The sequence below is a fragment of the Mauremys mutica genome, chromosome 7 (assembly GCF_020497125.1).
Source record: "Mauremys mutica isolate MM-2020 ecotype Southern chromosome 7, ASM2049712v1, whole genome shotgun sequence".
Lineage (NCBI taxonomy): Eukaryota > Metazoa > Chordata > Testudines > Geoemydidae > Mauremys > Mauremys mutica.
The window spans coordinates 33,354,642-33,366,165 of record NC_059078.1 but is presented as its reverse complement, the minus strand read 5'-3'; the positions used below and the strand labels follow the sequence as shown (position 1 = coordinate 33,366,165).

General features: G+C 63.8%; 1 protein-coding gene across 1 annotated transcript; it reads right to left on the bottom strand.

The window, feature by feature from the left end:
• Positions 1-124: 124 nt before the first annotated feature.
• On the bottom strand, positions 125-6,454 carry LOC123374946. The gene is made up of 13 exons (XM_045025348.1): positions 6,343-6,454; positions 5,492-6,074; positions 4,898-4,992; positions 4,520-4,675; positions 3,926-4,082; positions 3,548-3,584; positions 3,163-3,305; positions 2,689-2,792; positions 2,468-2,543; positions 1,221-1,309; positions 867-998; positions 651-721; positions 125-487 (listed from the first exon to the last, which is right to left on the bottom strand). The coding sequence occupies exons 2-13, from the start codon at positions 6,066-6,068 to the stop codon at positions 262-264; spliced, it is 1,863 nt and encodes a 620-aa protein (XP_044881283.1). The 5' UTR covers positions 6,069-6,074; positions 6,343-6,454; the 3' UTR covers positions 125-261.
• Between the last annotated feature and the right edge of the window lie 5,070 nt (positions 6,455-11,524).

The window sequence follows — 11,524 nt, the reverse complement described above, 5'->3', positions numbered from 1 at the left end:
AGCCCGCTGCCCCTGCCCCACATGCCCCAGGAGTTATGCCCTACAGGCAGTGTCAGAGCTGCCCAGGCATAGGGGGCAGTGCAGGGGCCAGGCTGAGCCTGGATGGAGTCTCTTGTAGGGGCAGGTCCTGCCCTCATGGCAGGGGGCTCCTGTAACCTTCTGCTCCCCATGGGGAGACCACAGCCCCTTGGCCCCCAGTGGGGCAAACTCTTGGAAGGTGGGGCTCTCCATGCCAGGCCAAGGGAGGGGTCCTGCCCCCCATCACATGAAGAGCTGCTCCATGTCCCTCCCATAGAGCAGCCCCAGCCCAGGGCAGGCCAGGGCCTCAGCAACGGGCTCGGCTGGCTCTGTGTTGAGCCAGGGGGGGCACCCCGCATGAGGGGCAGGGAGAGTGCCAGGTCCCAGCATCCCCCCCTGCCCACCCCAGTCATCCTGCTGCCGATGGATCTTCATGTGGGCATTTCGGCTCTTGATCTTGTAAAACGTCCTGGGGACAGAGTCGGGGGGAGGGGTTAGTGAGGCGTCTGCGGGGGCCCTTCAGCCTCCGAGCTGCTTCTCCCTCAGCAAGCAGGAGGCCTGGGGGACACTCCCACTTGGAGCCTGCCCCCCACTCTGATGGGCATGGAGCCCAAAGAGTTAAAGCCACTTACTTGCCGCAACGTTTGCAGGGGAAGCTGGAGCTGGGGGGCGAGTCCTGAGGAAGCTCCGGGGTAGGTGGGGGCTGAGAGAGAGAGAAAGAGGGGGACATCACAGACCTCATCACAGACTCTTCCCTCCCCTTCCCCCCCCCAGAAGGACTATAGACACGGCTGCTTCCTTGTCTGGGCAGGGGCTCCCCCCATCCCTGTCCCTGAGGTCTCTCATACCTGCCCGGGGCCGGCCCTGCCCACGATGGCGCCCGTCTCTGACCCGGCACCACTTCGTTTGTGACTGCGCCGCAACCGGCTCTTGTGCAGGTAATAGAACTCCACACACTGGGCCAGCCGCTTGGAGGGCACCTAGCGGGCAGGGAGAATTCGATCAGCCAGCATCCCCCAGCCCTGCTGGGAGAGGCCAGGCCTGGAGTAGCCGGAAATCCATTCCCCTGCAGCCAGCGCTCCCACCCCACTCCTACAGCGCCCCCTGCTGGAAGAGGCCAGGGCTGGAGTAGCCGGGTGTCCGTTCCCCCGCAGAAGGTAGTTGGAAGTGAGGAGTGGGGAGGGGGCTAGTGCTGCTCTCACCGCACGTTGGATCTGGGCAAAGTCCTTCCGGTGCAGGGCGTAGGCTTTGGAGAAGAGGCGGCGCTCGTGGGCACTCCACACATCACTGCCTGGGGGAGGGAGAGGAACCTGAGACAGGGTATCCTGCCCCACACCCCTCATAGCCCTTCCACACCCTCCTTCCCTCCCCTCCCCGCCACAGCCTGGCCCCATCCCACCCCCTGCATAGACCCTAGCCCACCCTATGTTCCTGTCCCCCGCTCCCTCCTGCTCACAACCCCAGGGGCTGGAACTGGGGGTGCGGCTGGCTTGAAGTGGTTTCCATCATATACAGGGTTTAGCGTTTGCTTCAATGGCTCTCAGCAGGGCCGGTGCAAGGATGTTTCGCGCCCTAAGCGAAACTCCCACCTTGCGCCGCCGCACCCCGTCTGAGGCACCCCCTCCCGCAGCAGCTACCCCCCTCCGCCCTGAGGTGCCCCCCTTGCGGCAGCTCCCCACCCCCCACCCTCCTCCCTGAGGCACCCCCCCGCCCCAGCTCATCCCTGCCCCGCCTCCTCCCCGAGCACGCCATCGCTGCTTCACTTCTCCGGCCTCCCAGGCCAGTCAGCTTAAACGCCGCAAGCCTGGGAGGTGGGAGAAGTGAAGCAGCCACAGCGTGCTCGGGGAGGAGATGGGGCAGGGGTGAGCTGGGGCGGGGAGTTTCCCTGCATGCCACCCCCCCTTACTTGCTGCAGGCGGCCCTCCCCGTGCTCCCCTGCCCCAGCTGCCTCCACCTAAATGCTGGCGGTGACCGGGGCGGCCGAAGATCCGGCCGCCGCGGTCGCTGCTGAAGAAAATGGTGCCCCCCAAATTCCAGTGCCCCGGTCGCCTAAATGGTTGTACCGGCCCTGGCTCTCAGCACCCCCACTATGCAAATTGTTCCACTGCCACCCCGCCCCCTCACAGCCCCAGCCCCAACCCCAACCTCCTGTCCTTCACAGCCCCGCCCCCATCCGCCTGTCCCCCACAGCCCTACCCCCTCACAGCCCCGCCCCCATCCGCCTGTCCCCCACAGCCCTATCCCCTCACAGCCCCGCCCCCATCCTCCTGTCCCCCACAACCCTACCCCCTCATCCTGCCACGGCTCCCAATCCTCCCCCCACTCCTCTTCCATCCTGTCCTGCCCAGCTGCTGCCACCCCTGTTCCCCTTCTTCCCCTGGCCCTGCCCCCCCCCAGCCTGGCCATGCTAGCTACCCTGGCCATGCCACTTGCCCCCCCCCCCCTTTACCTGTGTAATGGTAACTGGCCAGAGGGTGACATTTGGGCCACACGGGGGTTTGCAGCAACAGAGTCTCCAAGGCAACCTGAGGGGGGAGTAAAGCTGAGATGGGGGAGCTGCCCCAGACCCTTTCCCTCCCCAGGGGGCTCCCCTGCCAGAACCATCCTGGCCTCGGGTCAGACACTGCTACTTACCAAGGGCCAGGCCACAGGGTGAGGGTGGTCTCTTACCATGACATTCCCGCCAGCCTGGCACAGGCAGTGCAGTGCCAGCTCCTGATTGGTGCCACCCCCGGGGAGGGCACTGGAGCAAGCCATGTCCAGCAGTGTCTCCACTGCAACCAGAGAGCAGCCATCAGCTGGGCCCAGTGGGATTCCTCCACCCCCCTCACTGCACCCAGACAGCAGCAATCGATGTGCCCTGGAAACCCCCACCCCATAGGACCCCTCCACTCCCCACACTGCACCCAGAGAGCAGCCATCAGATGGGCCTTAGGAACCCCCACCCTGTGGGACCCCTCCACTTCCCCCAAGAGGGTGGGGACTGACTGGACCATGCAGACTGAGCCACTGGGGGTGGGCTTGTCCTGCTGCTCCTCCCCTCCCGCTATTGTAAGGGACATATGGGCTTGCCCCACCTCTCCCTGCCCCCGCCTGTGGATGCCCCAGCTCCTCCCCATGATAATCCCCAGTGCTACCCCTCACCTTGGCACTGGGTCTCTGCATCCTGCTCCAGCCCTGGCCAGGGCCTCCAAGCCAGTTCAGCCTTTGGGGGCTCCAGCTGAGCCAGGTGTGGGTCCCGCAGAGCTGGCAGTGCCGGCTGGAATGTAGGGCCCACATTTATCTGTCTGCGGGGGAAGGGTCAGGTGAGGGAGCCTCAACCGCAGGCACATGCCCACCCTGCTACTGCCCCTCCCAGACCAGCCATTCCCCCCCACTCATGATCCCCAGCCACCCTCTGCCTGGGGATTCCTCCCTCCGCCAGGAGATTCCCTGGCCCAAAGTTCCCTCCCTGGGGCCCGTCCCCTTTGCCACACCTGCCCGAGGGGCTGTAGCCTAGTTTCCCTCCACCCCAAAAGACAGGACTTACGGGGTGTCCAGGTGCTGGAGGGGGTTGGGGCTGCCACCTGTGGAGGGGAGAGTCCAGCAGTGAAGGCCCCTGGCACAGACACAGTTCCCCAGCTTGCCCTGAGACAGAACTCCCGACCCCCTCCCCATCTTCCAGGGCCCTGCAGGACCTCCCCCATGTGGCTCTGTACCCACCCAACAAACCTTCATGGACTCCACACCACCACCACACCCAGGGACACAGTTCATGTGGCTCAGTGGAGGGAGAGACCCTCCCTCGCACCCTTGCCCCTTGGTCACACTCAGCCACATGTGGGAGTAGAACCCAGGAGTACTGGCTCCCAAGCGACCAATCAAGCCCCGCAGCCTGCGTTGGAAGGTGGCCAAGATGGGCACTTACCGCCCAGCAAGGCGCCCAGCTCAGCAAACAGCCCTGTGCCTCGGCGCAGCGGGTTGAGCATAGGGGGTGGTGTGTAGTGCGGGGGGCCCCTGGCCCGGTGCATCCGGCTCCAATAAGGAGTGCCTCGATAACTGGAGCCCAAGGAGCTCCCAGAAACCTGGGGAGGAGAGGGGGTCAGAGGCTGCAGGGGCCTATCCCATGGGGGGGCAATGAGGGGAATGGGGCATCGTGGTCTCCCCAGTGCTGGCACCCCTGCTGGGTCTAGGGTGGGGGGCACAGGACTCTAGCAACTCCCCCCACCCCCCCATGATGGGAAACACCCAGCTAACCACCAAGACATCCCCCCAACCCCTCCTTCCCTGGCTATCCCCCTCCCCAGTGTCCTCAGGCCTCCCTCTCCTCCACTGAGTGATCAGGAGCCCAGCTGGGTGCAAGGTTGTGGACTGTGATGGGGACAAGTAGCTGGGTATTGTGGGGTGGGAGGGCTCCTGGGGTGGGGAGGGGGCTTCTCTGACTCCATTTCCCCGCCCGTGCTCCCCTGAGGGTTCAGGTGAGGCAGGCCCCACTCCCCCAGCCCCAGCATCCCACTCTCACCTGGGGGGTGGCAGTGCGGCCTGCCGGTGGGGGGCTCTGCTCATGTCCCAGCCTGGCAGCAGCGACCTCTGAACCCAGCTCCCCAGGGGAGACCCCTGGCCATGGGGCAAAACCAGCAGGGAGAAACTCCAGCCCCTTGCAGTAGCGCTCAGTGTCCTGCAGGGGATGACGGGCTCAGTGCAGGGAGTCAGAACCCACAGCCAGGGAGAGAACCCCGGAGTCCTGGCTCTCAGCACCAGCCCCGCTCTAACCACTAGACTCCACTGCCCTTGCCGTTAATCTTGGGAGACTCTCCCCATCCCCCACCCCCTACTCAGCAGCATGGTCCTGGGACTGGGCACTGCCCATTTCCCCACCACCCTCCTCATACCAACCCACCTGGTAGCAGCAGAGGCTGGGGGCGGCATCAGGGGGCCAGTCAGGGGGGCCCAGGAGCCCAGCATACGTCTCAGGGCCTGCAAGCCCCTGGGGAGCTGACACACAGGGAGAGGAGGTTAGGCTGTGACAGCAAAGAGCCAGAGTTTCCCCCTCCCATCCCAGCAGCCTCCCCCCAAAGCTGGGGGCCCTCCTTAGTATATCCCGTAACCCTCAGGGTTGGCCCCATACCCCCCCTGAGATGAGTTCCCCCTTCTGCCCCATAACCCACACGGAACCAGGCATCCCCCTTCCACCCCCCTCAGGCACGTATCTGCCAGTGTCCATATCCCGGCATCCTCCTGGACCCACACATCCCAGTGGTGCCTCCCAACCCCATAACTCTCCAAGCTGGAGCCCTCGCTCCATGCTTCCCCCTCCGGATACCACAGCCCACCCCCCCAAGTTGTCTCTTTCCCCCACCACAGCGCCTGAGAGCATCCCCTAGTTCCATACCCTTCCCAAAACTGGGGTCCCCTTCAGCTGGCCTCCCCCATCTTGGCCCCACCATCCCCTGAGGGCACCCATAGCCACCCTCCTTTCCCCCCCGTCACTCACCGGGACCCGGGTAGCCTTCTGGAGGGCTGTAGCTAGCAGACTGGTTCTCTTGGTATAGACACGAAAGCGGGGGCTCCTTGCGCTGCTGCCCGTATCCACCTCCGCCCTGCCCCTGCCTCTCTGGGAGGCTGCAGTAGGACAGAGGAGGCCCTGACCCCTCCATCTGGTCTCCAGGGAGTTGCAGCAACAGGGGGCTGCCAGGGGGGTATCCCTCCTGTGGGGTTATAGGAGGCGGCTGGGCCATTATCTCCTGCAGGCTGCAGCCCTGGCTTCTGGATGCCTGAGTCCCCAGCACCCACGGCTTCCCGAAAGGCAGGTTGGGGAAGGCTTGGGCAAAGGGGTCCAGCCTGCGGTGGGCTGGCTCCATCCTCTGGGGCCAAAGCCCATAGGGGCCCCCCGCTGCCCTGGGCAGCTGGCCCTGCTGGACTGGGGTCCCCTCAGGGCCCCAGCAGGGCTGGCCCAGGGCAGCATACGGCCCCTGCGTGCTGACAGGATCCCCGGCCTCCATGCTGCAAGGGGGATAGAAGGGGCCGTAGGTGCTCATCTCAGGCTCCATCTCTGTGGTGTCGAGTCCCATACGGAGCTGAAAGAGACCCAGAGAAATTAAGGGGCAGCACACCCCCACAGAGCAGGTTCTACGCGAAGGGGTCCTGACTCTGAGTCTCCCACCCTGCTTTAGCCAGCTGGACACACAGCTCTTCTGGAGCTGGGAATAGAACCCAGGAGTCCTGGCTTCCAACCCTCCTGCTTTAACCATTAGACCCCATTCTTCTCCCAGAGCTGGGAAGAGAACCCAGCCATCATTGTCCCCATTTTACAGGGGGAAACTGAGGCAAAGAGCAGTGAAGTGCCTTGCTCAGGGTCACCCAGCCAGCCAATAGCTGAGCCGGGAATAGAATCCCGGTCTCGTGTTTCCATTCCAGTGCTCTGTCCTGCCGCTCCAGCTCTAACCCACTAGACCCTACTCCCCTCCCAGAGATGAGGATGGAACCCTGGAGTCCGGGCTCCCAGTAACTCTCCCGCCCCATTCTAATCATAGACCCCAGTCACTCCTGGCGACGGGGATAGAACCCATGAGTCCAGGCTTCCCCCCTCCCCCCACAGTACCCACAGACTCTCGGCTGACGCCCGCCCGGGTCCCTGGCTGTTTGCAGAGGGCTCAGTGCAGCGTTGTGGCACATCGTTCTGGTCCCGCAGAGACCCCCCCTCCCGCTTCCTGTCAGCGCGGCGGCTCCGACGCCTGCTTATCTCCCAGCGCGAGCGAACGAACAAACGGAAAACAGGTGCCTTCGCCGCGCGCCTTCCCAGCCCAATATCCTGTGTGAGAGCGGGGGGGTTGGGGGGGGCAGACACAGACAAACACATGTGGGGCAATGCGCATCGCAGGGTGGGGAAGGGACCTGCCCACCAGCTCGTGCAGTTGGACAGGAATAGAACCCGTGAGTCCTGGCTCTCAGCACCCCTGCTCTAACCACTAGACACCAGTCCTCTCCCAGTTAGGGATGAACCCAGGAGTCCTGGCTGCCAGTCTCATCTGTGGGCCAAAAGGTCGTCTCCCATCCCTGTGTCTTGCAGGAGCAGCTCCCTGCAGAGGAGGGAAGGCGGGGGAGCCCAGCAGGGCTACAGAACTGGGCCCGACTCCCCTCCCTTCAGTGCAACCCCACAACTCCAGGGGGTGGGGGGAAGGCTGCACCCCACTTGCCCCACATCTCCCTGCCCTGCTCCAGAACAAATGATAACACTGCAGGTCAGGGTCCCACAGGGCACCTGGGATTGCCAGGGCCCCCTCCCCCTCCAGCATGACACAGAGACCCAAGCACCAGAGAGCCCTGGCAGACAACACACGGGATGGGGGCCCAGAAGGCAGAGACAGAGACACCTTAGCCCTGACTTTGAGCTGAGCCGTGACCTTGACCCCCAACTCTGCTGTGCCTGGCTCATCGACGTCACGGCCCCGGGCGCAGTTCTAGGGCTGAGTGTGAAGGGGTGTCACTGAGCCCCCTGCCCTGGTGACCTCTGTGGATGGTGACCCCGGGCAGGATAACGGGGCTTGGAACGTTGGCACCCTGAGCCCGTGGCGCCAGGCTCCTCCTGCCCCGTCACCGCCCCGGAGTAATTAGTGCCACAGGCTCCTGTGCTCATGCCCTGGGCACTTGGTTCCTTTTTGGGAAGGGTTTGGACCAGGGTAAGTTCTAAACATGTAACCTCACCCTGACTAGCGGGGGTGTTCCCTGCATGGAGAGTCTGCAGTAGGCAGGACCTGGGCTGCAAAGCTGGAGTCTCCCCAGTGCTGGGAAATTTAGCCATTACCAGGCAGGAGCCGTGTGTCCATCGCTGCAATCTGTCCTGTGTGACACGTATCCCCTGGGAGAATCTGCCGCACCCCAGCTGCCCTGGTCCCTGTGAGTGCCCCCCGCCCGCTGCCCTGCCTGAGCCATGATGTTCACTGGAGACATATTTCAGAGTAGCAGCCGTGTTAGTCTGTATCCGCAAAAAGAACAGGAGTACTCTGTTCTCTGTATGTATAAATATCTCCTGTCTGTGTGTTCCATTCTATGCATCCGAAGAAGTGAGCTGTAGCTCACGAAAGCTCATGCTACAATAAATTTGTTAGTCTTTAAGGTGCCACAAGTACTCCTGTTCTTTTTACTGGAGACATAGTCGGCTCTGAGCTAGGCCCAGCACTTCCCGGGCCTGCCAAGCCCACAGATGCCTCGGTTCTAAAGCCAGAGGGGACCACAGTGCTCATCTAGTCTGACCTCCTGTGTGACACATTCCAGAGAATCTCCCTGCATGAAATCCTGGCTGAACTAGGGCAGATCTGCTAGAAAAACAGCCCCTGGAGATAGAAAACCGGCCAGCAATGGCAACTCCCCATCGAACGGGCTGTCCCCCTCGCTGGGAACATTTATACCGTATTTCCACTCTGAATTTGTCTAGCTGTTCCTCGTGTTAGGCCTTCATCTGCAAGACGGTTACCCTAGGTCTGTTCCCAGTGTGGTTCTTAGATCAGGTCACTGTTCATCTTTTTGTTCAATTACTCAGATTGAGCGCCTGGAGCCCTGCCCGCTCTACTACTCCCCCCTGCCCCCCGCCACCCAGCACTGTGCCCATGCAGGGGAGCTGGAAGCCTGGTCAGAGCCTGGGGCAGAGCAGCTGGCAGGACAGGGACAGGGAGTGCAGGGGAGCTATTCCCCCAACATCTGGACCCTGACACAAAGGTGAAGGGGAGAAGCTGCCTCCGCCCCTGGAGAGACAGAGACATCCACGCACACCCCGGTGCCATGAAGCCACCACACACGGCAGGGACACAGAGACCCACACGGAGCATGGGACCCCATCTGGGGGGGCTGTACCCCCAACACAGTCCTGGGGGTCCGGCCGTGCCTCGCACTTCATCGGCTTGGTAACATCTTCTCAAACTGATCCCAAGGGCCTTGGCGCTGCCCTGCCCGCCCTCCCCAGCTCACTGCCCCTTGGTCGCTGCAGCCCCAGCCCCCTCCCCGCCGCACACACGTCTGGCTGGTCCTGCTCTGCCCTTGGGGATGATCTAGGCCAGGCCCAGCGGGGCCAAATGGCACAAAAGCTCCCTCCCCCAACCCCAGCTGTTCCACCAGCCCGTCAGGCATGCAGTGAGTTGCAGAGAGCACAGACAAGGTGGCCAAGGCCTGGGCCGCAGTCCCCAGCTGAGCTGCCTGGCTCTGTGGCCAATTTCCATGGGGCTCAGACTCCTGCTAGGCACTGGGACCTTCAGCTTCCAGGGGGCTGAGCTGGCCGAGGTGGGGTTGGAACTCTGGCGTACATGGGTCTGAGCCCTCTGTCCCCTGCGGAGTGGGGTCCCAATAGTGGGGGGATGGGGTCTGCAATGCTGAGTGCCTGTTGCAAGGGAAAGCCCTGTGCGTGGCGTGATACCTCAGGGCAGCAGCCAAGGATACAGGGGGTAAATGAGAGCTGGTCTTGGGGAGCCGGGGGCCCTGTCTGGGTAAGAATTTGTTTTCTGCTGAGGTGGGGGGGGGGCTGGATGGCCTCTGCTCCTCCTTGTGCTGCTGGGGTGGGGCGGACTTTCTGTGCTGGTCACCTCCCCGCCCCGTGCTAGGCCGTGCAACTCTCTAGAGCCTGCAGATGGCCCAGCTCGGGTGATGGCGGGGTCCCTGGGCAGGAGGCCAGGGGACGGGGACAGGACAGGCAGGCGGAATGCCCAAGTTGCCCTGGGCCATGGCAGGTTGCTCTGCTCCCAGCTGAAAGGGGTTTCTGTGTCTCCATTTGACCCCCACCCCCAAGCTGGTTCTGCCTTGGGGCCCAACCCCTGCCGTTGGCCATGGGGCCAGGACACTGGGGTGATGGGCTCTTGGGAGAGATCAGACGCTGCCAGCGCACCAGGCGGTGGGCAGAGAGCCCCAGAGGCCCCGTTTGTTGAAGCTATTGGGAGAGTGCCCCACCCCCGGTGTCCTGCTCCCCCGGTTCTGCTGGACCCTGGCTCCCGGTGAGAGTGCCTTGCCAGGCAGTTGGGGCTGGAGGTGCCGTCGCTGGGTCTGGGCAGAGATTGGCCTGGATGGAGAGACCCCGCCCTGGGGGAGCTGGCCAGACAGCAACACCTGGGGCCCTGGGAGTGCTGGGCTCCCAGTCACTGCGACTGAGGGTGGGAAACCCGGCTGGGTAGGGCAGCTGGGCCTAGAGTCTGGGGCAAGGGTGCGGGCTGGAATCAGCTCCCTCCCCATCCCCAACCCCTGTGACCGTAAACCCTGACCCTAACCTGACTCCTGGCCGGTAAGCCCCTAACCCAAATCCTGATCCCGTGAAGCCTCACCCTGCCCCTTGAGTCCCTGAACCCCGCACTCCAGGAAGACGCCATGTTGAGCAGCTAAGGCTTCTGGCTTGGTTCAATATCCTCTCCCCTTACCAGGTGGCTGCAGAACAGGGGGCCAGGCACTGGATGGTGGGAGACCAGCCCAAGGGGACAGAGGCATCAGGAGAGCAGGGCACCCTCCCACCCCGCCATGGTACCCACAGCAGCTGGGGTCGGCGCAGGGAACTCACCCAGGACCTGAGCCTGAGATCTGGGGGCAAGGACCCAGCCCAGCAAATGCAGCAATTAACTTAGGGAGAGCTGTGGTTTCGGGAGGGCTGGGTATAGCCCCGACCGCAGCTGCCAGCTTAGCCCCCCCTGGGTGGGGGCTGAATGCTCCCCATCTCCTGCTTGCTGCCCTTGGGCCCAAGGTCATTTCTCTCCCAGCGCCTCCCCCAGCGCCCTGAATCCCAGGGCCCAACACCCGCTAGGAAGGCTGGGCCTCTCAGTGTGAAACATCCCCTGGACAATGTCCCTCCAGTCCCACTCCTCACCACCCACCCTACAACCTGCCCCCCCCAGTCCCACTCCTCACCCCCCACCCCGCTCCCTGCCCACCCCCATCCCACTCCTCACCACCCACCCCGCTCCCTGTTCCCCTCCGGTCCCACTCCTAACCCTTCACCCCACTCCCTGTCCCACTCCTCACCACCCACCCCGCTCCCTGTCCGCCTCCGGACCCACTCCTCACCCTTCACCCCACTCACTGTCCCCCTCCGGTCCCACTCTTCACCCCCCCCGCTCCCTGTCGTCCCTCCCCAGTCCCACTCCTCACCACCCACCCCGCTCCCTGTCCGCCTCCGGTCCCACTCCTCAACCCCCCTCCTGCCTCACCCCTCCCCGTCAGTCCCTGCAGCAGGACAGCGGCTCCAGGGGGGTGAGTTTGCCCATGAGCCTGGGGTGCAGTGAGGGGGGTCCCTCACCTTAAAGCTCCCCCTGCTGAGAATGCCTGGGCCTGTGAGTGGGAAAGGGAGGCAGTGACAGCAGGCTCCCCACTTCCCTGGCGGGTTCTGCTCCTGATGCAGCCCTGTGTGCCAGGAAGGGAGGATCCCCACCCCAGGGCCCCAGTGCAGACCCCAGCGCAGGCGCCAGTGCCAGAGCCCCATGCTGGAGACTTTGGACAGACACCCAGCCTCAGGGAGACGTGCCCTGCAGGGATCCAAACCCAAAGAGTCCTGCCCCATCCC

What these genes read in the sequence shown, in the direction of transcription:
- LOC123374946 (XM_045025348.1), bottom strand. Translation starts at nt 6,068, where the DNA reads ATGGGACTCGACACCACAGAGATGGAGCCTGAGATGAGCACCTACGGC. An exon ending in CCAGCCTCTGCTGCTACCAG is followed by an intron (nt 4,676 to 4,897) that starts GTGGGTTGGTAT and finishes CATCCCCTGCAG; the next exon opens with GACACTGAGCGCTACTGCAA. An exon ending in GGCCAGTTACCATTACACAG is followed by an intron (nt 1,310 to 2,467) that starts GTAAAGGGGGGG and finishes TCCCTCCCCCAG; the next exon opens with GCAGTGATGTGTGGAGTGCC.